Source organism: Arachis ipaensis, chromosome B9 (assembly GCF_059453495.1).
Source record: "Arachis ipaensis isolate K30076 ecotype BB chromosome B9, ASM5945349v1, whole genome shotgun sequence".
Classification (NCBI taxonomy): Eukaryota; Viridiplantae; Streptophyta; class Magnoliopsida; order Fabales; family Fabaceae; genus Arachis; species Arachis ipaensis.
Genome location: NC_142444.1, coordinates 155,608,920 through 155,633,793, shown reverse-complemented (window position 1 = coordinate 155,633,793; position 24,874 = coordinate 155,608,920). Strand labels below are relative to the sequence as shown.

The 24,874-nt window shown below is 35.6% G+C and overlaps 3 protein-coding genes across 15 annotated transcripts; 1 reads left to right on the top strand and 2 right to left on the bottom strand.

Annotated features, from left to right (window-relative positions):
- The first annotated feature begins 6,783 nt into the window (after positions 1-6,783).
- LOC107619695 (ATP sulfurylase 1, chloroplastic) lies at positions 6,784-21,953 on the top strand. 13 transcript variants are annotated; one of them, XM_088498520.1, is made up of 15 exons: positions 6,784-6,812; positions 7,044-7,481; positions 7,812-7,880; positions 9,204-9,252; positions 9,800-10,063; positions 10,594-10,663; positions 11,830-11,937; positions 12,021-12,140; positions 12,755-13,759; positions 15,683-16,080; positions 16,228-16,488; positions 16,569-16,655; positions 19,517-20,064; positions 21,048-21,263; positions 21,339-21,953. In XM_088498520.1, the coding sequence occupies exons 10-13, from the start codon at positions 15,835-15,837 to the stop codon at positions 19,535-19,537; spliced, it is 615 nt and encodes a 204-aa protein (XP_088354646.1). In that variant the 5' UTR covers positions 6,784-6,812; positions 7,044-7,481; positions 7,812-7,880; positions 9,204-9,252; positions 9,800-10,063; positions 10,594-10,663; positions 11,830-11,937; positions 12,021-12,140; positions 12,755-13,759; positions 15,683-15,834; the 3' UTR covers positions 19,538-20,064; positions 21,048-21,263; positions 21,339-21,953. The 13 variants fall into 13 exon arrangements, with proteins under 13 accessions (XP_088354646.1, XP_088354652.1, XP_088354648.1 ...); XM_088498526.1 differs by lacking the exon at positions 6,784-6,812 and having other exon boundaries at positions 6,820-7,481; positions 9,800-9,857; positions 10,013-10,063; XM_088498522.1 differs by lacking the exon at positions 6,784-6,812 and having other exon boundaries at positions 6,820-7,481; positions 9,800-9,909; positions 10,013-10,063.
- On the bottom strand, positions 14,270-17,658 carry LOC107618399 (NADH dehydrogenase [ubiquinone] 1 beta subcomplex subunit 7). The gene is made up of 2 exons (XM_016320454.3): positions 17,248-17,658; positions 14,270-14,444 (listed from the first exon to the last, which is right to left on the bottom strand). Exon 1 carries the CDS (start codon positions 17,561-17,563, stop codon positions 17,258-17,260), a length of 306 nt encoding a protein of 101 aa, XP_016175940.1. The 5' UTR covers positions 17,564-17,658; the 3' UTR covers positions 14,270-14,444; positions 17,248-17,257.
- On the bottom strand, positions 21,734-23,527 carry LOC107616593 (serine/threonine-protein kinase SRK2E-like). Its single transcript, XM_088498529.1, has 6 exons — positions 23,310-23,527; positions 22,559-22,633; positions 22,369-22,470; positions 22,223-22,276; positions 22,016-22,129; positions 21,734-21,890 (listed from the first exon to the last, which is right to left on the bottom strand). Exons 1-6 carry the CDS (start codon positions 23,340-23,342, stop codon positions 21,771-21,773), a joined length of 498 nt encoding a protein of 165 aa, XP_088354655.1. The 5' UTR covers positions 23,343-23,527; the 3' UTR covers positions 21,734-21,770.
- Between the last annotated feature and the right edge of the window lie 1,347 nt (positions 23,528-24,874).

The following is a 24,874-nucleotide window of genomic DNA, read 5'->3' as shown; positions in this document are numbered from 1 at the left end:
CACTTAATGGGCCTTTGTGTATGGGTAAGCCATTCAAGGCTAAGTCTGGACGCTACATAAAGGGATGGAAATTAGGCCATGATAACTTAAGCCTAATTTCAACTCAGAATGATATGGGGCCACGGGAGTATGAGGATCTGAATATAGGGTGGGGGAAATCGGGGTGGGCTGGAACGTAGCGGACCGGGTCGTCATGAGTGGAAGGCTGGAGCGGACAGAGGGTAGGAGGGCTGCGAAGGCGTCTGTTGCTGCGTCTAGGCGAGACGTGCGACACGCGGAGACCAACTGCGTGGGTGCGGAGGGGGACGCCGGACGGGATAGGACGACGAAGCAGGGTCGATCTCCGGCTGGTTCAGAGGAAGACGTGAATGCGGGGCAGGGATATGACCAGAAGTTGAGCCAGGGTGTGGAGGGTAGAAGGGTTGCGCGGGTTTCTCCTGATGCGTCTGGATACAACGTGCGACACGAGGAGGCAACCCTGGCAAGAGCGGAAGGAGACGCCGGACGTACCAGGTTGCCTGAGCAGGAACGGTCGCCGGTGGGCTCTGCTGAAGGCGTGACTGGTTGCCAGGGATCTGACCAGGGAGTGAGCGTGGGTGTGGATGTTGGAGGCGGGATGCGTGACGCTCATGAAGGCATGATGCCGATGCCAACAGCCAGGGAGGGGAACCTTGACGGCGGGAGGGTTGACGAGGGTGCACAGCTGCACATGGACGGATTGGGAGGGCTGGAGATGTCATTGGGGGCTGGCCGAGGAGAAGATGTGGACGAACAGGGATTGATTCAGAATGATGAAACCTTTGAGGAGGGGGCTGGGTCTGAAAAAGGCAGATGAAAATTGACTGAGGGAGAGGATAACTGCATGTCCATGGAAGCTCAGGTCAAGGAAAATGAGGTTACCTGGGCGCTGGCGGTGGAATCTGGCGTTGTGCTGTATGATGAGGAAGTGGATATTATGAGTATATTGCAAGCTCAGAATGAAGAAATAGCGAAAAAACGAAAGTTGGCAAAACAAAAAGAAAAGGCAAGAAGGAGTCGTCCAAAGAACAAACACAAGGTGAGCTCTACTTTGATCAAATGATTGTGAGCTGTTGGAATATTAGGGGATTGAGGGGGGATGATAAGTTGAGTATGGTTAAAATGTTGAAGAAAAAATATAATCTAAACATGTTAGGTTTGCTTGAAACAAAAAGAGAGGATATTTCGAAATATGATGTTGGCAGGATTTGGGGAAATAGTACTGTGGGTTGGGAGTTTGTGGAATCTGTTGGGGCGGCCGGGGGGCTTTTGTTGATGTGGGATGATAATATGTTTCAGAAAAGGAATTGCTATAAAGGGGAGCGGTGGTTGTGCATTGAAGGAGTGTTAACAAAGAATAACTTTCAGTGTGCTTACTGTTTGGTGTATGGGGCGCATGGGAGGGTGGCAAAGCGGGTGGTGTGGGAGGAGTTGAGCTATATAACAGGCTTGTGTCAGGTTCCTTTCTGTTTGTTGGGAGACTTCAATGAGATTTTGCAAGTCAAAGATCGCAAAGGGTTGCAGAGTTTGCCAGTCTCGGCGGAAGAGTTTAAGAGTTGGGTGCAAGACATGCAGTTGATGGATCTCCCACTTACTGATCGAAAGTTTACTTGGTTCAAGGGACAATCTTGTAGCAGAATTGACAGGGTGCTGGTTAATATTGAATGGGTGAAGGAGTTTCCTGACATGAGGATAAAGAGTGGTCCAAGGAGATTGTCAGATCACTGCCCGTTAATCGTGGATGATACAAGAGGAAGAGGGGGGCCTCGACCATTCAGGAGTCTGGATTCCTGGTTTACTCATGAGGGTTATCTAAGGACGGTAAAAAATGAATGGTGGACCTTGGGAGGAGGTCCGTTCCTTGGTAAACTCAAGGCCTTGATGATGCCGTTAAGGCAATGGCACAAGGATAACTTTAGTGATATGGAAAATAAACTGACGAAGTTTGAGGCTGAGATCAGGAAGCTGGATGAGCAGGTTAGTGATGGGATCTATGATGGTACCATGGAGGCTAGAAGAAAGGCGCTGGTGAGATTCTGTGAAAAATGGTACATTAGGAAGGAAATTCATTGGAAGCAGATGTCTCGGTCTAAACATGCGAGGGACATGGATAGAAATACTCGGTACTTTCATACTATTGCATCGGCTAGAAGACAGAATAATAGGATTGATGCTCTGATGATTAATGGACGGCTGGTGAGGAATCAGGCAAGAATAAAGCATGCAATTAGGGGATTTTACAAGGAGTTATATCATCAGGAGTATGCACCAAGGATCGGTGTTCGGGATGGGTTGTTGAAGACAATTGGTAGAGATGAGGCAGAGGCCTTGGAGGTTTTACCGTCTGCTGAGGAAATTAGGGAGGCAGTTTGGGATTGTGAATCGTCTAAGGCCCCAGGTAGTGATGGATATAATATGAATTTCATCAAGAAATGCTGGGAAGAGATTGGTCCGGAGTTCACGGCGGCGGTAATGGATTTCTTTCAAAGGGCAACATTGCCATCAGAGGTGAATATAACATGGGTGACACTGGCCCCAAAATTCTTGGGTGCTAAAGAGATTAAGGATTTCCGGCCAATTAGCCTGGTGGGATGTGTGTATAAGGTGATTTCGAAGGTGCTAGTGAGAAGAATGAGGTCAGTTATGCCGGGCTTGGTGGGTGAGACTCAGATTGCATTTGTGAAAGGTAGAAAAATTCATGATGGTGCTCTCATTGCCTGTGAGACAGTGCATTGGCTAAAGGCACGGAGAAGGAAAGCGGCGATCATTAAGTTGGATTTCCATAAAGCGTATGATAGAATCAGATGGAGCTTCGTGGATATAGTGCTACAGAAAATGGGTTTTGGACAGCGTTGGAGGAATTGGGTGAAGGAGTGTGTCAGCACGGCTACTATGTCTGTTCTGGTGAATGGGTCACCATCCAAGCTGTTCAATATGGAAAGAGGCCTCAGACAAGGGGATCCTCTTTCTCCATTTTTGTTTGTGTTGGTGGTTGATGTGTTGAATAGGATGGTGGGAGAAGCTGTCAGAAACGGACGCATTGAACTGCTACTGGTCGGAGGGGAGCATATAGAATTGTCGCACCTACAATTTGCAGATGATACAATATTATTCTGCCCCCCGGTGACAGAGACAATAGTCAATTATAGGAGGTTGTTGCGGTGTTTTGAGTTGATGTCGGAGCTGAGCATCAATTTTGAGAAGTCAAGTTTGATATCGGTGAATTGTGAGCAGGGATGGATAGATATTGCTTATGGTTTGCTAGGGGTGCAAGCAAGCGGTTCTACCTGTTAGGTATCTCGGGATTTCCTTGGGTGCGAATCCTCGGATGGTGAAGACTTGGAAACCGATAATTGATAAGGTGGAAGAAAAACTCAACCTTTGGAAAGCTAAGGTTCTCACCAAAGCGGGCAAGCTTGTTCTTATTAAATCAGTGTTGAATAGCCTTCCTATCTATTACCTCAGCCTATACAAGATGCCAAAGGCGGTTGCGGATAAGCTGATCGCATTGCAAAGGCGATTTATGTGGTGTAAGGGGGACGGTAATGATGGCATTCCATTAGTTAAGTGGGAGGTGGTTCAGGCACCAAAAGGGGCTGGGGGTTTGGGGGTTGGGGATGCGGTGCTTCGGAACACAGCGTTCTTATTTAAATGGTGGTGGCGATTTTCTAAAGAGGAGTGCCTCTTATGGAAAAAGATTGTATGCTCGTGCAACAACCTGAAGCCTGATGTAATGTTAGTAAATCAGAAACTACCGGTTAAAGGAGGGCCCTGGAAGGACATATGTCATTTAAATATAACAGAGCAGAGGATAAGAGACAAAATGCTTACTGGCCTGGCGATGGAGGTAGGGAATGAGAGGAGTACCCTGTTTTGGGAAGATAACTGGTTGCAAGGCGGCCCCTTGAAGGTGGCGTTTCCAAGACTATTCTCTATTTCGGATCAGCAAGGATCCATGATAGGGGATTGTGGTGTTTGGGATGGGCTTGAGTGGATATGGAACTTCTTGTGGCGGAGAGAGCTGTTCCAATGGGAGCTGGACCTGGTCCACCAACTTCACGAGAGGTTAAGGCCTGTGAAATTGTCAGATGGTAAAGATGATAATTTGGTGTGGAAGTTTGATAGAAAAGGGGTTTTTTCTACCAAGTCTGTTGTGCAGGTTCTACAATTGGAGTCTCTGTCGGACGAGATAACAAGCTACAGTTTCACTAGTGCAGTTTGGAAAGGAGTGGTACCGCCGAGAATTGAGATTTTTGAGTGGTTTGTGCTTATTGGTAGAGTGAATACTAAGGAGAGGTTGAGTAGACTAGGCGTTATTAGGCCTAGTGATAATCTTTGTGTACTATGTAAGAAGGAGATAGAGTCGGTAGAGCATTTATTTCTCCTCTGTGAGCTAACATGGCAGGTGTGGTGCAGTTGGTTGAGGTCGTTTGGGGAGTTGTGGTCTATTCCTGGTACCATAAGAGAATTATTTGAGCGGTGGACCGGTAGATATAAGCGGAAACAAGATCAGAAGAAATGGTTACCAGGGTTCTTTGCAGTGATCTGGAACATTTGGGTGGAACACAATGCTAGGATTTCGTCATCAGAAAGACGGTTCAGAGCTACAATGAATGGGCCGAGAGTGATTCGTTTGGTGGTTGATGGTGTTGCCAGAAGAAACAGGAGTTTTATGGCTTTTATGAATTGTTTGTGGTTTCTTTAGTTGCTCCACATTAGTGTGTTGAGCTTATTTTGTTTCAAAAAAAAAAGTTTTAACTTGTGAACATCTCCTTTATCTCCTTTATATATAAAAGGAGAGTAGTAGATGATTCTTTACTCGACAAGTGTCTACCCTGTTTGAACGACACATAGCACACTAAAGAGTAAGGGTATCAAATCAAAGTATCAAAGTAAATATAATAGAAGAGTAGTAGTAGGTTCTTTATTTGACAAGTGTCCTGTTCAACTATATGATAAGTGGCATCCAAAAGGTAAAGGTCAAATAAAAACTTCAAAACATATATAACGAGAAGAACTTGACTTTGGGCGGGTTCTTTCTCTTTTAGGATCTGAATTTAAACATGAAATTTGAATAAGCATTTCAAATCAGAGCTTACTGAAAAGGTTTTATAATTCAATTATACTATTGACTTTCTCTATCTCTCTTCTCTTCTTTCTTTCTTGGGCTCACTCTCTCTTTATCAATATGATTAGTTCAAAATACATAGATATCACCGGCGAAGAAGAAGAAGGAACTTGCCGGTGATAAAAGCAATAATTCACAGAGAAAATAGAGAATGACGGTGGTCAGTGCTGTAGTTACAAGAGCATCTGGCGAAGAACAAAGAAGACACGGCATGGGCTCCGAATCAGTTTCTGACGAGTAGCAGAGATGAAGAACTATCAGTTAAAGGTGACTGGTGGCTATTGATATAGCTTCAAGGAGAAAGAACAGTGGCAGAGTTTAGGGTATTGCTGCCGTCAATAAAGAAGGAGCAGTTGGCAACAAGTTCACGACACAGATCAAGAGAATGGAGAGCTCTGAGATCCATATACCATCCATATTTTTTGCAGAGGTCATTTTTCTTTTCTGATAGTAGAAATTTTTTTTGTTTCTTTTTAATAAAATTACAGAAAATGTCATTAGGGTTCTAGATGCAAGCAAAGGAACCGCCGGACGGAAGGTGTGATGGTTTCAGCAACCGTTCTGGCACCGGAACACCAGAAACCGAGGCTCGATTCGTTCGCGGTACTCCACAGGGGTGATCGTCCTGTATGAGGCGACTAGACTCCCCCCCGCACCAACAACACCTTTGAAGCTCGCTAAGGTTTAATTTCTTTAAACAACCACCATATTTTTGCATCCATATTAAATTCTCACATTAGTGTTCAAGTTGATTGCCCTCCCAGATATGTTTCATGTATAGGTAGCATGTCTTACAACATGGGATTTGTTGATTTTGTAGTTTGTTTTGATTAATTTGTCTACATAAAGTAAATTCCAGCTTCTATTGTTTTATTCGGTAGCATCTTCACATGCATTCATTTTTGTTCTTTTTTTTCAAGGTATTATAAAATTGTAGGTTCTTTCGATAACTATGATACTATACTGTCAAAGCTGTAGCATATGCTTAATTAATTTTAGGCACCTACTCAAATAAAGATGTTAAAAACATCTTCTTATAAAGAGTCTTGTGTTAAAAGTGTGCTTTATTTGTTTGGCCACACTTTAGAGAAAGATAATACTTTTGTAACATATCAAAATCAAACCCTTCAATTCATCATCTAATGGTAGAAAAGATACATCTTCACATAAAGACAATTGTAACATCTTCATAGGGCTTGTTTGGGTGAGCTTTTGAGAAAAGATCTTTTTTCGATTTATCTTTTTTTAAAAGATCTTATAGAGAAGTAAAAGTAATTTTATGTTTGGATATCTCATGTAAAAAGGTCTTTTTATCTATCAATTATGTTTGGGTATAACAATATAAAAGTACTTTTTTGTTCATTTATTACACGAAAAACATCTTTTTTTTTAAGGAAAAAAGATCTTTTAAAAAAAGATGTAAATTACAGCTTCTCAAAAAAGATCTTTTTTGATTTTACTAGTGCTTTTACTTTTACTACTAGAAATTTGCCAAACACGTTAAAAAATAAAAAAAGATCTTTTTTCATTGAAAAAAGATATTTTTTTAACAAAATAATGGCGCCCAAACATGCACATAGTAGTATCCACCTTAATTTTATATAGCATATACAAATTTCAACATTCAAACAACCTAGGTTGCAGGTTTAATACAGAAGAAGGCATGGTGTGTTACTATATTTTTGCTCATGTTCATTAGAAATCATTCAAACTCATTATGTGATGCCATAATTGTTGAATAGATATTTTCTTGATCTGCATTTGAAAATGCATCTATTTACATATGCCCATTGAATTATTAGATTGCATAAATAATAGAGAACTTTCTCTTTCATTACTTAATGTCAAGTTTTAGTTTCTTATCAGTGCAGTATTAATAAATCTTTTTGTTGATCAGGGTGGTGGTTATCCTTTATTTATGTTTTCAATGTTGGGCACTTCACCGTTAGCAATCCAAAGAAGTAATTGGACGGGATTTGATTCAAATTCAAATTTAAAAAGGATTTTGTTTCGGGATTTTCCAGAAGAGAATACGAGAGAGAGAGTTGCCAGTTCTGATAGGGGGAGTAGTTGGCACCAGACTTTCTCTTTCGATGCCGCAGAGAAGAGAAAAAGAAAAGGTCGGTGAAGAAATAAAGCACGACGGAAGAAGGAGAAGAGGGTGGCGATGACAATGACAGTCACAGAGAAGGATGCTATATCGACAGAGAAAAGAAGATGAATGAGGTGACGGCGGTGATGGAGGATATCGCGCTGTTGGATCCATAGAACTGCCTCTACTGCAAAACGCCATCGCAGCCGTTCGTTCGCCGGTGGATGCTGCGAATGAAAGATGGTTAGTTCTCCCTTTATTTTGTTGTTTGACTTCGTTATAACTCAAGATAAGTTCCACTGCTCCATGGTAGGAAGTCAATTAAAGCTCTTCTTCATCCTTTTTAATTTTCTCCGCTGAAAAGTAAGTTGAAGAGTGCTTCTTTTTTAATTTTACTTAGAACTCTATTATTTACAAAGTTGTGTATTTGAAAACTCATTAAATAAATTTTCTCTGCTAAATGTAACAAGTCATGATAAAATAGATATTTGTAAATAAATTTTAATTAATATATAAATTTTCAAAAAACAGATCTAACAGAAACTTATCATAATGCAAACTGTTTGGTTATAGCTGCCTCTGAAGTAGAAAGTCGTTCGAGAGAGGGAGCTTCCAACCAGGCATATGCTACTCTGTTGTATGGTGAGGAATTCTTTATAATTCAGTCTTCTTTGTTCTTTTTAATTTTTTGGTATAAATTTTTATTATAATCTATATTTTATCTTTCTAATTTTTAATGAGTACATTATGTGTCTGGGTCAGATATTGTAGATTCAAGAACCAGTTTGGAGTTTTTATGTGAAAGTCTCCTTATGTGACTACAGTTTTTCTGTTTTCCAATAATCCAGGTCCTTATGTTGCTGTTTATCTGGATGTTGATAGAAATCTATGGGTTGTGGATGTTGATAGAAATCTAGGAGATGAAAAGTTGATTACTGATGGATTTTAAGAACCCATAGACAAGTTAGAATCACTGACATTAGATTTAGGTAATGTTTACATTCTATAATGATTGAAACTAGATATTCTTAAAATGTGTTGAACCTGTTCAATTTAACTAGATATTTTTAAACTTTTCTGTAAATTTGTTTTCAAATTCATTTTGTGCTTCTCATAAATAGAATAGGAAGAGTGAAGCCCGATATACTACCGGATGGAGTGAGGGCAGGAATTTCAAGTAAAAAAATCTTATTGGTGGAGAGAACATTGGAGAAAAGACATTATTTGGCATTGAACTTTTGTTTGTTGAAGATATTGCTTTTGTGATAAGTTCATTACTTTCTTAAATCAACAATGTGGAGCTTCTTTTTCAATTCTTTGAACATTGATACATTAGAAGTTTCATTTTTTTCATTGTCCAATTCCATAGGTTTCATTTTTATAGTTGCATTACATTTACTCTGCAAACTGAGAATCAGAGAGTGGTACTCCCGTACTCTCAAGAGACACTTACCTTAAAGTATTTCTTTTTTAATTTCCTCTGCACTGCACCATTTCAGTTTATGAATGTAAATATGTAATAGCAACATCTTAATTTAAAAGAATTAAAAAAAAACTCCAACTAAGTAGTTCTTTTTTTTCTTGATACATGTATACATATGCAATGAATTAATTACATATTGGAGTTTGCAAAGAATCAGTTATTAATAGATTTTTGCAAAGTTATCATAAAGCATTCCAATAAGCAATAATATTGGTGTTTTTTAAGGTCCTTTATTGATGTGCTTTAACAAGCATTCCATGCTTTGTTCTATCTGTGTGTAATCCAAAAATTATTATAGAAAAGTTTGACTAACATGTTTCTATTGTTCAATCTGAAATTTTGATTTAATAGCTTTTTTTTTTTAGATTTATACGTGGTAGGGTTATAGGAACTTTATGATGATTTGGAGAAGGCTTTATCTTTGTTTAACCAAATGATTTAGTGTGTTTGTTGTTGCTTACCACTTTTGTTGTTGGGTGCAGTCATCTTCAAAGATGTATTTGACAAGTGTATAGGCTAATTAATCAACAAGTAAGCTAAATTCTATGTCCAATTCAGTTCTTGCTATCTGATTGTTGATTTGATATCTATCAATTTAGAATTTTTTATATAAAATTAATTATATATATGATAAAATTTACGGTATTTTTTTAAAGAAAAACCAATTGGGTATTCATTATGAGAATGCAAATTAAAATTTCAAAGACCTATAATTTGCTTATCCATTTTTATAATAATTTGGTAAAAGTTATTCTATAAAATAGATAGAAAAGTACGCCAAGCAGATTGTTATGATTTTTATTGAACATAATTCCTTTTCAAAAATCAATTGAGTATTCCAAAATTTATTTAGTGTTTTTATGCTTAAAACATTCTTTAAAATATTTATAAAAATTTTACATTTTTAGCAAACAAGAAGAGAACAAGTAGAAGTTTTTAAAAATAATTGAATACATTAAAATCATATTCATCAAAGAAAGGGATATTGGTTTTGGTGCTTTAAACTTGAGAATATGCATAAACTAATAAGTTTTTAACATTAACATTACTTTTTGTTATTGCTGCAATATATGTCTAGACCTCTGGAGTTCTAGGCAGTTTACAATTGGCAAAGGTGGTTGAAATGGATTAGCATGGTATGTTGTTGAAACTAAAAAAGTTAACATTGTTAAGTATGAGCTGGACAAGGTAAGTTGACTTTTAAAGGTGTGGTTCACATATTTCATTTCAGAAAAAGTATCAATTCCATTGGCTTTTATATTTTTTAAAATTCATTTTTAATGTCATATAGGTATTCTGTTTAGATAGAGGGAGACTATGAAAAATATCATCAACAAGCATTGTAAGTTTCAATTGAAGTTATTCAATTATAATATGATACAATTATACCTGTTTCTTTTGTTCATTTCATCATTTGTGTTGCATATGGAGCTCCCTAAATGTTACATTGTTGCAAACTTTTATGCATTTTTTGTGGTGAATCATGAGACATTTATGTGGAACACATGTTTTTCTTTAAACAAAAATATATTATACTGAATATTTGCCACCATATTCTTCTTTGTCATTGGGTTAGTGCCAGTTGTTGCTTTTTAAATTTGGGATCAGAATTTATATCCTCTGTTTGATACTAATTATATCTAGATGAAAGATCAATCTGTAGTTTACTACTTTACTTTATTCGAGAAAATAAAAAGTCAGAAGAAAATTATATAATCGAAGTTTGGTCTTTGATTTTACTTTCCTTGGAAGATCATTTTGTAGTTTACTTTACTATTTTAATTAATTCGCATAATTTTTATTTGAATATTTTTAAGAAATTATTTGTTTATCTACTTCTCTTTTTCTATTTCTTTTTTCTGATTTTTGCAGGAATTTTTATCTCTTAGTGACATAATGGTGGTCATCTGATACAAATGAATGTGCCTTCAAGAATTAGCAGGTAAGAGGGAGAGAAAATTTTTCAAACATTTCAAAAGATGAATTTGTGAATTATGAAGTACTTCATTGGTTCATATTAGTGCTTTTTTGTTTTAGTGGGATATCCTTTGGCCTTTTCAACTATAGATCACTGAAAAATAAATAGTTGGCAACTATAGGGAAATGGGAGTAAATAACTTTTGATTGAAAGTAGTTTGTATCTTTTTTATAGTGGAAATTGAAAAAGAAATTGAAGTTGAGAAAGAGAATGATCTTAATTTAATCCAAACAGCAAAGTTGATCTGATAATAAATTTTGGTAGGGAGTGTTCTAACACCAATGACATCTCTTGAGGCTTGGCAAGGGTTGGTTATTGTTGTTGGAACTGCAGTTGAATTGCTTGAAATTGCTGGAAAGTAAGAACATCCCTCATCTGCAAAAGCCACCCCACCAATTTTTACATTGTGAAAAGATTTATTTGTTTAGGTCATTAGCTTTCAGATTCCCTCATATATATATATATATATATATATATATATATATATATATATATATATATATGTTAGTTAATTTCATCTCTTATATACAACACAAGTGTGTTCGGTCTTTGTATTATTATGTTTAATTAGATTATACTAAGAAGTTTAGCCTTCATAACTAAAATATGATACCCTGTTTGACTATGTTCAGTTTTCTTTATTTATTTGGTTCGTATCAGGTTGGGCTTGAGATATGCCTTCTAAAAACTCATGTAGATATATTACCTAAATTTACTCATGATTTTGGTTTTCAACTTCACACGGTATAATACTACTACATAAGCTAAGAATTTCCTTCTATGTTATTCTGATTAATGATATTGTTCCAATGTAGATTAATTAAGTTGTATGCTCAGTTCTAACTTGAACATGTGTGTAATTCTGAAATTAAATTTGAAAAAGGATAACAAAAAAAAATACGTTGCTCAATCTGAAATTGTGATCTAATAGCTTTCTCTTTTTCATATTTATAAATGTATGAGTTTTCTTTTGTGAAGCTACTTTTATCACTATAATGCAAAATTTTTAAGTGAACATAATACCTTTTCTTTCGGGCAGTAGCCTGTTTACAAACTCTAATTGCTTTGCATTCCAAGAGGTCAGAATTGACGAGTTTAGAACAAACAATATAATTAGCGTTGAATTTCAGGCAGAGAAGAAAGACTATCTGCCTGTGAGGATCTTGGAGCTGATGTTGTTGTCAATTATAAGACAGAAGACTCTGTTGCACGATTAAAAGAAGAAACAAGAGCGAAAGGTATATTATTCTCTAAATTTTGTAATTAATTTGTGCAATAATTGAAGCATCTATCTCAGTTGCCACTGCCTGTATTGCTGCAGGTGTTGATGTCATTATGGATCAAATTGTGGGATTGTACCTTCAGCGAAACCTAAACAATAGAAGTATTGATAAAAGGCTTTTCCTCATAGGTGGTGCTATAGTAAAAGTAAATCTAAACAGTATGATCACAATTTCTCTCACAACTTAGAGTTGGCAAATATTTTCATTGATTTATTAACATATTAGGAAAGATACACAATCCCCCTCATTAGGGTGTGGTTGTGCTTTGGCTTTCTTTTCTTTAAAAAGGTTTGGTTGTTGCTTTTACTTTCTTTAACAATATATGAGTGCAACAATGTTATGACTATACGTGATTACTTTATGATAATTTATTTGCTCATAAAAAGTTTGTATATCATTTGCTCATAAAAATGGTTATTTGCTAATAAGAAGTTTGTATATCAGTAACAAAGTGTAATAATATTTATTTAAATAAACAAATATAATAACTTTTATATTTAAGTGAAATATGCTACTATAGATTAGAAAAATTATAAGATTATTAAGCTTCTGAAAAACATATAATACAATAATCTTATAAAATGTACAATAAACTTTTTATATACAATTTTTTTTCAAATTAAAAATAAAAACTATTAATATCAATGGATAAGTACTAATAAACTTTTATAATGAATCAAAATTTAGCGGCAACTTTTTACGTAGGCTACTGCATTTCAAAATTCAAAAACTCATCTCTTTCCATTGTTCTCTTTGCCTGCCGGTATGGAAGCTCAGCACCGTCACCGGAGTAAACGCAAAAACTTTGCACGCAATGCAAACAGAGGAACCGCCGTTAGAGACTTTTCATCTGTTTCCGAAAACCGAGGCTTGATCCCTTCGCAGTTACTTAGCAAAGATAGCTGTCGTGGCTTATGGCCGTCACCGGGGAAGCAATCAGCGATTGGACTCATCACCGTCGAGCAGCAGAGATGAAGAATAACAATCCAGAAGTGATGATGGCTGTTGATGCAGCAGCGAGGAGAAAGAACAGCGGCAGGGGCGAGTGGTGTTCCTGCCAACAGTGAAGAAGTTGTAGCTAGAAGCAAGTTGGTGACACGGTGAAGAGAACGAGAGCTCTGAGATCCTGCTGAATGGTTTTAATTTGCTTTGATTTGGTGACTCAATGTTGCTGCATCTAGATTCGGATACCATGAATTAGACTTTGTAGTACTCTTTTGTTTATCTGACAGAATGAATTCATGGAGGGTTTTGTTTTCTTCTACTAAATGGAGCTGGAATTTTGAGTAATTAATCATTAAATTCTGCTGCATGTGCAGCCTGCAACTGAACACGGGAGTGGATCCTCTCCAGTGGAAAAAAAACTGGATGGTATCCAGTGGAAGATCTCACCCTTCATTGCATTCTCTCTCTCATTTATTTCTGGTCCCACTTGAAGAATTGAAGGTGGGAGATTACACTGTATTCTCTCCAGTGACAAAAAAAATGGAGAGGATCCATTTCCCTTTTCATATCCTCCTATGAGGCTATGAGCCATATTTTGTTAAAAATATTTCGGCAGCCATGTTTGTATTTTTTAAGATACTTACATAAACAGGGTACTTATTATTGTTATAAAATTTCAACAGGTGTGCATATAAAAGGGTTTCATTCAAATGAATAGTGGCCAAACTATTGGAGTGCTTCTGAAATTTGTGAAGCATATCAGTGCATACAGTAACGATTTGTACCTTGTCTCATATAAAATGAGTGTGCGTGTAATCCTCTTCTTCTTAAGGTAAGTCATTCTAATTTAAGTGGACTTTGAAGGGGTTCCTTTGTTGGATGGCAAACATTAATATTTAACTAAGTTTATATGTATTGTAATATTGTCTAACTAATTTTGTTCTTCCTTCTCTGGCCATTGTGGATGCATTCTTCAATAGATGTTTCATAAATTGATGCTGATGGCAAACAGGCAAAGTAACTAAACATTATTATTAAGTTTATTGGAACCTGTATATATTATGTAGTTCTGCGATAAACTAAGCATTTAAGCATTTAAGTTCTGCGATATCTCCACAGGAAAGTTAGCTTCACTCTTCCAAACCTGCTACTTCTTTTCCAAAATATAATATTCTACCATCATTTTAAAAACATTAGTTTAAACCTGATCCAACCGTGTAATTACAGGGTTTATCAGTACTTGAGTGATATATAATGAGATCTGCATCCTTTAACAAAAATATTTCAAACATATGTGATGATTGGTCAGGGAATAGAAGTGGCAAACCAACCATATCTCCACTTATGAAAAGTTAAGAAAAATTTATTACTTTCAAGTAAAAACATGTGTCCATGATGAGAAATTGCGAGAATTAAAGTATAAACAGTCTTTGGTAATCTCTGGACAAACAATCCAAGGTAATTTCGACTTCACACAACTAAAAAACATGAAGGAACTCCTGCCCGAGCAAAGGTTCCTGCCAAAAGTACATAATAAGCATTAGAAAGCAATCGGCAGAACCAGAACCAGTACCCAAGCAAGTGGGAACAGACAGAAAAGAAGTGGAAAGCAAAATAAGCAACTGATATCAAAACGTACAATCTAATTTGAAACAGTTGAGTCATGTTCTAGGTAACAGGATTTCCGTTCCAATTAATCATTCAACATTATGTGTGCATAAAGTCATGAATTCACATTTTGTTCCAACAAGCAATTATCTTAGTATGTTTTTTCCCCAATTGTTCGAACAAAGGCAGTCATCAATATTAAAGTATGTGCTAGAACCTACCGAATCAACCATAATTTACATCTACTCCAGTGGAAAGCCATAAGTACAGGGTCAAAGTAACAACTCCTACTATCTTCAACAATAAGTTGAAATTGAGTATATACCCAAAATCGCCCCTGAAATTTGCATCGTGCCACAAATTAACACCTAAAATTTCAATTAACTGAATCCAATCTCCCAAATTCCAATTTGTGTCTCGTGTTAATCCCTTAGTTTATCTCCGTTAACAGCAAGTTAAATTGGCATGTTAAGTTGCAACAGTGAACAAATGGAAACAATGTCATTTTGTGGTTGTGCAAATTACATCGCTCCCTACGAAGAGATCATTCACATAAAAACCCCTTGACTATTACTCTCCCTCTCCTCCTTGACGCCATTCTAAGCAACCTCTATTGTTGCCACTGTCGCTTAAGCGACAACTCAGCTGGGTTTAGGGTTTATGGAGATGAACCTGGGGCTAATGCAAGTCACAAATCAAAATGTGGAAGTTCAGAATGGGTTAATTGAAATTTCAGGGATCAATTCGAGGCTCGATGTAAATTAGTCAACCACTAATACAATGCCGTGGTGGATTTTGAGATGGTTTCCACTTATATTGTTCATTGTTGCTTTCTCTTCTTTTCGTCTCTTTTAAAGTTTTTGTTATACATAATTATCCTCTCATAAGAACAGATTTTGTAGTGGAACATGTTCAGCTCTGTATTATTGGTGCATAATAGGAATGCCGGTATTTTTTTAGTACCAAAACGGAAATGATAATTAGTATTTGTCACTATCAATAAAGGAGATAAACTTGCAGTTACTAGTTGATTTTATTGAAACCAACTCTTTATCTTCGCATGATAATTGTATTATCTTTTTCCCCCTCTCTTTTAGTTGCCTTTACTCTCTCTGCTATGGCTTATAGCATTGTTTTGTTATTTCAGTATTGAAATTTATAAGCACCCTAAAGAAGAGAGGATTGCGCAAACTTGGGGAACCACTGCCCCTGGCTTACCTTATGTTGAACAAACTATTACCAATGCTGGAAATTGGCTGATTGGTGGTGACCTAGAGGTTATAGAACCTATCAAGTATAATGACGGGCTTGATCCTGTCCCCTTCTGAACTGCGCAACGAGTTTGCAAAGCGCAATGCAGACGCCGTGTTTGCATTCCAACTCCGGAATCCTGTCCACAATGGACATGCTCTGCTGATGACCGATACCCGAAAACGGCTTCTTGATATGGGATACAAGAATCCTATTCTCTTGCTTCATCCATTGGGAGGTTACACCAAAGCAGATGATGTTCCACTTGAATGGAGAATGAAACAACATGAGAAGGTAAGTTATTAATATGAATAATTTTACTATGCAGATGTATGTTAAGATGACGTTTCCTGTGTGACGATATGTTGATTCTAAATATGCCTGTCTGCTCCTCTGAACAGCAAAAATTCACTTGTGTTGCTTTTGGTCTTTTTCATATAGGTGCTTGAGGATGGTGTTCTTGATCCAGAGACAACAGTGGTATCCATATTTCCATCCCCAATGCACTATGCCGGACCGACTGAGGTACAATGGCATGCAAAGGCTAGGATCAATGCAGGAGCTAACTTCTACATTGTTGGTCGTGACCCTGCAGGCATGAGCCACCCAGTTGAGAAAAGAGACCTGTATGATGCTGACCATAGGAAGAAAGTACTGAGCATGGCACCCGGACTAGAGCGTCTAAACATTCCTCCTTTCAGGGTAATTGAAGAACGAAGTTGTACATTTTTGTGTACTTATGCTTCCTTGATACAAGTAGTGATCGTTCCCATTGTTTGCAGGTTGCTGCATATGACAAGACTCAGGGCCGAATGGCATTCTTTGACCCTTCAAGGCCTCAAGACTTCCTCTTCATATCAGGCACCAAGGTATAATTACTAGAACATGACCTATATGTCTAGGATAGTGGCCATGTTTTGCTTATATTTGTAGTACCTTAAACCATACATCCTAAACAAGGTTTAGTCGTTGAAATCAAGCCCAACCAACCATCATTTGCAACTAAAAACACGCATACGCTTCAGTTTTATACAATAATAAAACTAAAATGAGGTCTAGTCAACTTAAAACACATTCCACACACAACGCAGGGGGTTTAATATATATATAACTTAACTGGTTTTGTAGTAGGAGGATCAATCTTCACATCCCCATTCTCCATTCATAGAGCCAGAAAGAACTAAAGAAGATAAGATTAACACTACGAGCTACAAGCATGAAACTTTTCTGTCTGTGCAGCTAATGTGAACAAAAATTATGGTCCTATGGTAACAGCAAACCCAATTTAATCCACAAAGAGACACCTACGAAACTAACATTCTCTAATCCTAATCAAGTAAAAGCGTGAACAATCCCATAACCCTAATAAATCCGAACGCGAGAATATTGATAACGAGAGCAATTAATCAATCAGGAATGAGGAATGAATCCGAAAACCCTAGATCAGGGAGAAGCAGAAACCTGGAATGAATCAGGCATTGGCGGTTTTAGGGATGACGGGAAAGGCGGCGCCCTTGGATTGGGAGTGGTTAAGGGAGGCTCGTTCCTTGATCTTCTGCATCTGAAGCATGCGCTCCATGAGGAGCTCGTACTGGCACTTCTCGAAGGAGTGACGCTCGTTCTCGCACTTCCATGGAAGGTAGAGCTCGGCCTGGCGGCACTTGTTGAGAGGGATGAGGAGGTGTGCGCACTGGTCCCTGTATGCAAGGGGAACCTTCGCTTCCACCATCTCCTCCTGCGTCGCTATCATCTTCTTCGATGAACCGGGAACCTCCATCTCTCACTCTCTCTGCTTCTCTTTGTAACACACTCTGCTCGCTATCTGCCCTCTCAATATTGAACATGCATCTTAATTCTTACCCAATTATTTTTATTCACCAATTAAATATATGTTCACATTATATGTTCTATATGTTCAAAATCTTATAAATAGTATACAAGTATAAATTATAACTGATTAAATATAAACTCAAAAACAATAATATTTGTTAAAAAGATATTTCATATTTAGATAAGGAGTTTTGATAATAAAAGAAAACTTTGTATTGAAAATTCTCGCTTATTAAAATGATGATTTCACTCTCCTTTCTAATAATGTCACTCTAAATATTTTTTTTTTTACATTGTATATTACATGAATTTGTAAAAGCAAATTACATTATCAAAATTAGAGTGACAATATCCATCATCATGTCTTATTTTAAACCATTACAATAATCTTAAATCTACATCTAAATATTTATTCTAGATTGCCCGTCAATAAATTTTCAGTAGCAAATTTAAGAGTAATGATTTAAATTAGATTTTAAAATTTTTAATATTGGACCTTTAATCTTTCAAACTTCAAAATGCATAAAAAATCTCTAATATTTATTTTTGTTAAATTTTTTTAGTTTGATTCATGTAATCAAAATGATTATTTTGGATTTAAAAAAATTAAAGATTATTTTGAAATTTTTTATTATTTAAAAATTATTTTATACTTCACTCTTTAAATCAAATTAGATAAAAATTATATTGTTTGACAAAGATAAACATTAAAAATTGTTTGATATATTTTGAAACCTCGGAACTAAAGTGTTTAATTTTAAAAATCTCATAAACTAATTTACATACTTATTCTAGTTTAAATAAAAAAATTTGCTAATATGTGTATTAAGAGTTAAAAATATCATAAAATTTTTTTACTAAAAATTATAAAATAGATAATTTTTGTATATCTATCATTAACAGAAAATTTGTGTCTTTAACTGATAGCAAATGCATTCATATCTGCATACAAAATATACAAATGTACAACTATGGTCATCATTAACAACAATTTTCTAAGATTCTAAAAACTTCTTGTCGTTGTTCATCACTCGATTCTTTGGGAAAGTCAACTAGAAACTTGACATGGAGGTCACCTCTTTTCCCATCGTTCTTAAGGGTTGGCATGCATTGACCTTCAATAACCTTCACATATCCAGGTATACAACAGTATTCTCAAATGACAAAGTCAACTTCTCCCCTCCTAATATAGGAATTAGTAAAGAGCACCCTGTAAGTGCATCTACTAGAGGAATCTCAATACATATTTTCAAGTCATTATTGCCTTCTCTTCTAAATAAATTGTTTCTTTTCTTCAATTATGAACACTATATCAGCAGGGAGGTATCCAGGTTTCTCATCATCCTTGCCCAAAAATTTTATCTTTGTTCCTTTTCTCCATCCTGGCTTCACTTCAATCTTTAAAATCTCAATCTCTTGGACCATTACCCTGTTGCAAAATTAGTTAATAGTTTAAAATAGTTCAAATTTTAGAGACTAATAGTTTAAATATTTACTCCTGATTCCAGATGCAAAATCAAAACAGACAAGGGGATCAAAATCAATAAACTGGGGAGAAAACTAATCAAAATACATTATTTATATATAAATAAAGCAAGGAGATCAACAATCTTCAAGTAGGCAAAGAGCGATAATGCTGAAGCAAAGCAGAAATCTTCAAATCAAAGCATCAATATTGAAAGTATTTGCACTTATGTAGATATGTTAGCAAATGATAGATATCAAATACCGCAGTTTTTCGTATTTGTATCATGCCTAATTGCCTATAAAGCATACTATTTCAGATCTCAGATTGTGCTATTTCCTAAGTTTGATTTTATTTTTTCATGTTTAAATTCCTAGTGCTTTCAAGCTAAATTGTGTTTGCATCTTTTTACCCTACATGTTGTCCATATTTCAGATGGGGATTCTTCCAAATTAGCAATGGCTACAAACTTATCTGGGAAGGAACGAAGTAAGGAAATCAAAGGGGTAGTTGGGCCAAGCCAGGAAGCTTCTTGGCTGAAATCTACTTATTCGGAGAAGAAATCTGTGTTAGAAAGGCCAACAAACATCCTTACCAGCTTTGATCAAGATGATAGAAGGACTCTGGCACCTGAGCTGCAAATGAGTATTGTCCCAAAAGACTTCTATTTTCATGAATTGGAGAGTGTAGTTAAAATCAAACAAGCAGAGGCTAAAATGTTTCAGTCACGTGCTGATGATGCAAGAAGAGAAGCTGAAGGGTTGAAACGTATTGCCCTTGCAAAGAGTGGGAAAATTGATGAAGAGTACACTCATCGAATTGCGAAGCTGCGACTGGGTGAGACAGAGGAAATGTGTAGGCAGAAACTCAAAGAACTTCAAGCAGAATGGAGGCAGACATTAAAGATCTTTTATCTAATATGGAAGCTACTAAAAGGAGTCTTGCCCTGTGAAGCTGACAACACTCTAGAATAGTTCTTTCAGGTAAATGTAATCTTCCATCTTATAATTTGTAGGTTTCAATTCCATCTTAATGTTATGAGTTACTGTAGTTTCTGATCCATAGATTGATGTATCTATCTGCTATTCTGCTGTTGTAGTTTATTTGGGATTCAAGCTGCTAACCAAGATCTTGTACAGAGATTCCAACAGTTAATTACTCTTATTAAACAATTGGAATTACAAAAGCTATTTAAACTAGATTACTATTAAAACACCCTTGCAAGAATTCCCACTATTTGGCTGCATTTGCTAAGCAGAATTTTTCTACTTGTTCAGTCGAGGTAAAAGAATACAGTTTGCAAATTTTTCATTTTGTTAAACATAAGAATAGGAGAACAGCAGAAAACTGCACATGTAATTAACTTGCAAGACATAAAATACACATTTAAAAAAGGGGGAAATTACTATTGATAGAACCAACTAACCTCTTCAGCTAACACTTCATTGTTTTTTCATTGCATTGATCACCATCCTTATACGGCTCTTTGCCATCATTCTCCATGACTGAACTTAAAATTTTAACATGTTAGGTACTAACTAAATGCTAGGATAATGGAATAGGCAAAATGAACTAAACTTTTTTTTTTTATTAAAATTATTGGTCAATCAAATTCTATGAAACCTAAGAGCTATTAGTGCATAAGAATGTTAAAACAATTTTTAAAACTTAAAAAAATTATAATAAACATGTTTATAACGAAGAATAATTTATTTTTTTAAATTCTTTAAAATTTTATAAAATATTTTAAAATAAAATAATTTATAAATAAAAAATTCATAATAAACATAAATATAATAACTAAACTCTTTTATTTTTTAACTTTAAAATTTTACATATGTATCATAAAAATTTATTTTATCCTAAATATCATCATTAAAAATACTAAATTACCTAACTCAAATTTTAGAGACTAATAATTCAAATTTTAGAGACTAATAATTTAAATTTGTACTCCTGATTCCAGATGCAAAATCAAAACAGACAAGGGGATCAAAATCAATAAACTGGGGAGAAAACTAATCAAAATACATTATTTATATATAAATAAAGCAAGGAGATCAACAATCTTCAAGTAGGCAAAGAGCAATAATGCTGAAGCAAAGCAGAAATCTTCAAATCAAAGCATCAATATTGAAAGCATTTGCACTTATGTAGTTATGTTAGCAAATGATAGAATAAGGTAACATTTCTTGTGAAATTGACTGTATTTGTTGTTGTTAATTACTTAGTTATCTTATGTAATAGTACTGTGCAGGAGAAGATGGCAGAAACCGGGTTTTTATCACCAGTGGTGAAGTCTCTAACAAGAGTAGCAGCATCAGTGTAAAGCATTAGTAAAGAAGAAAACAATGCTAGCCAGCCTATAAATGCAGTTATTGTGCATTAACATCTAATATTTGAAGTATGACAAGCATAGAATCACTTGTACTATGCTGAAGGTTATATAGTAGATCTTTATGCAGTGGCGATCCAATTATATTAAACAAAACAAGTGGATGACAGCATGATGCTAAACAAGTGAACAAGACATATAATGCTTTCCTTGAAAAGAAGTTGGCAGATTGTACCAATTAACAGATGGATGTGTTCAGAAGGTGTAATTAGATGGAAATAAAAAATCTGCAGACACAGAAGCTAATCGAAGTACATCTCAATTGGAAATTATTAGAATTTCACAGTGATATATTTATTTGGCCTCATAGCAGCAAAATACCTTGCCATCATATTCCTTCCTGAGTAGAACTTCCGGAGCAATGTATGCAGGGGTACCAACTGTAGATTTTGGTTGTGAATGTAGCACTGAGGACTGCGAAAGAAAAACAGCAAAGATTTGTGTTATATATATCACAAATTTTATCAGAGAAAGAAATTTGCTTGATCTTGGAGGAAACTAAAATTTCAATTAACTGAAGATTTTTAACAGATAAAAGCAGCAAGAAAAAAGAAGCCGACCTTAGAATACCTAAAATCACATATCTTTAACCGAGGAGCTGGACTGCCATCTAGTAATGTGTTCTCTAACTTCAAGTCACGATGGCATACTTGCTGCATTAAAGAAGATAAACAGAGAAATTCAGGTTAGACTTCTCGCCTATATATTCTGTGAAACAAATGCACGAAAGTACCAAACTTGCATACCATTGCATGACAATAGCTAACTCCTGAGATAAGTTGTTGGAAGAAGAAGCGCGCCTGAAACGAAAAATAATTAATAATAGGCATTATATAACATATAATGGCAACATCAGTATGATGCAACTAAACAAAATGCAGTAGATAAGAACCTCATCCTCATTGAACCGTCCTGCATTGCATATTCGCTCAAATAGCTCTCCACCAGCAGCATATTCCATCACAATAGCCAAATGTGTAGGGGTTAATATGACCTATACTCGCCCAGTAAGATAACTTATCAAATTACAGCTTAAGTAGGACTAAATAGAACAATTCATTGGGAGTATACAGATAGCAGACCTCTTTGAATCTAACAATATTTGGATGCCTCAGCGATCTGTGATTTATAATTTCCCTTCTCACATTTTTATCTATCTGTTAAGAGAAATTGAAGTTAATAACTTAACATCAATTCACTCAACAGCACCACAAGATCAGTTAATTATGTCCAATATCAATTGCATTTACCAGAAAATCTTTCAAAATCGTACTTATTGCAGAGTAATCTCAGCTTAAAACTATGATACAAATCAACAAAAGCTTTCAAGTAACAAAAATAAGCAAAAAAGGGATGATCTTTGACATTAAAATTGAAAGTCAATAACTCAACTGCCAAATCATGAGTTCATGACCCGCACTAATACACACAAACCAAACACACCGCAATAACAATTAATAGACAATAACAAAAAGAGGAATCAGAAAGAAATTCGAAGCTCAAACCTTGTCACCTCTCTCAATATATTTGACAGCAACAAGCTCATTAGTGTGCTTATTTTAGTATAATGATAACAATAATAACAGTAATAATTATGAGAAAAAATACTTATTCTTGGATGCAGGAACAACCTTATTTTAGAGATGCAAGACAATTATGTCAATCACCAGAGTGAAAAGCTGTATAAGACTAAAGAAGAGTGGTTTAGACATTAAATCATAACTAAGTAAATAACAACATTGAATTAGGCAGCAAGAGACAAAGAAAAAGACATCCATGATCAAGCTACCAGTTAGTGTATTCCTGATCAAATGAATGATAGTATAATCAAACCTTTTCTTGTTTAAGTGGAGATTCTTCGCTCATAGTTCTTCAATTTGGAGGTGTGGTTGTGATCTTCGCTCTCAAGTAGAACTGCCACAAAGTCTGTAAACGAGTGTCACTGATTTCATTTTGTTGATGTGTCTATGTCCGTGTACAATGCAAGAGTCGTATATGTATGCTTCTTAGTGCTTGTAAGTTTTGAGACTTCTTTGTAGCTTTGATTTGAATATTTATTCTTAGGCTGAAAAACAAATTTTGTATTATACTGTAAAATACTGGTTAAGTATCTTGCCTATGAACCGTGAAGGCATGAATATATAGAATCTAACAAGAAGGCATCTCTATAGGCAAACACTATAGTTGTTGATTCAATAGAAGTGAAGAATCACACACTATTAATCACTCAATTCATTAGGAAACCATGTGTTATTATTATTTTTTATCACAAGTACAAGAACCAGTTTGCAGCAGTGTTAAAAGAGATCATTACGAATTTTGCTACAAATGTTTTACTACACAACAGCATCGACAGATTAAAATGTTCATCACAAGTACAAGGACCAGCAAATTTGGCCCAAAATTTCTCACATCCCCACCATTCATTCTGGACGTGACTTGTTTTGCACTGCAATACTTGTCTCAAGGTTGCTTGAGTGATAAGCGAAAACGTAATTTGCATTATTTTCTTTCATTCGTGGTGATTGCTATTATAATCTTGCCTAAGAAAAATACTTACTTGGTGATTGCTATGCATGCTACACAAATCTCTCTTGCATTATGCACATGGGCATCAAGTCTTTAATGTGTTGTGAATTGTGATTGTTTAGCACTTCATGTCTTATTGATCCTTACTTAGTTCTCTTCATCAAACAGAGCGGTAATAAAGCTTACTGCATTGCTGGAGAAAAAAAATAAATTAAAAAAAGACTTACGACACAGTTAAAGCATTATGTCCAATGCATGTAGTTATGAGAGACAAGGACCTGATGCAATCATGCTTCAAGACTCAAACAGGTATTCCTATGTACTCTACATCATTTGCATTTTAATGAAAAAGTTATTTACTTATTTAATTTTTTTGCTGTCATAGAAAATCACATAAAATTTTGTTTAGTAGTACCATATTTCGAACCAAGACCATTGTTTTGTATAATACACCAAAAGGTTTTGGAATCAAAAGCAAAATTAAGGGAAAAGCAAGGAAATTTAAAAATTCATTTCATTCTACAAAATGAGAACCTTTAATAGAAATTGCAGATATGTATTGTAGACATGTGCCCATATTTATGAAAATACTCCGTTTAATTTTTGGCCGATCAACCAGTAATGGTCTTTGACTACAATACTTAGGAACAAACCAGAATTAACTCAAGACGCAGCGTTTGCCCACTTGAGTGGTTTAGTCTTCTTTCTCTTTTAGGTTCTTTAAATTTTGTGGGTGGTTAGTTATCGAGATCAATGCAGTCAATTATTGCTAAGGTTTTGCCGTTTTGGTGTACTTCAAAGAGGAGGGGGGCACAAATGATATTAGGAGAAGATGAACAGATTGATTTTTTATTTTTTGGATATCTTTT

Coding starts and splice junctions, on each gene's coding strand:
- LOC107619695 (XM_088498520.1), top strand. CDS start 15,835: ATGACGGGCTTGATCCTGTCCCCTTCTGAACTGCGCAACGAGTTTGCA. Junction 16,489..16,568: donor TAAACATTCCTCCTTTCAGG/GTAATTGAAGAA, acceptor CATTGTTTGCAG/GTTGCTGCATATGACAAGAC. Junction 16,656..19,516: donor TCTTCATATCAGGCACCAAG/GTATAATTACTA, acceptor TCCATATTTCAG/ATGGGGATTCTTCCAAATTA.
- LOC107618399 (XM_016320454.3), bottom strand. CDS start 17,563: ATGGAGGTTCCCGGTTCATCGAAGAAGATGATAGCGACGCAGGAGGAG.
- LOC107616593 (XM_088498529.1), bottom strand. CDS start 23,342: ATGAGCGAAGAATCTCCACTTAAACAAGAAAAG. Junction 22,634..23,309: donor CTCCACTTAAACAAGAAAAG/GTTTGATTATAC, acceptor TTCTCTTAACAG/ATAGATAAAAATGTGAGAAG. Junction 21,891..22,015: donor TCGGCTTCTTTTTTCTTGCT/GCTTTTATCTGT, acceptor TTTCTTTCGCAG/TCCTCAGTGCTACATTCACA.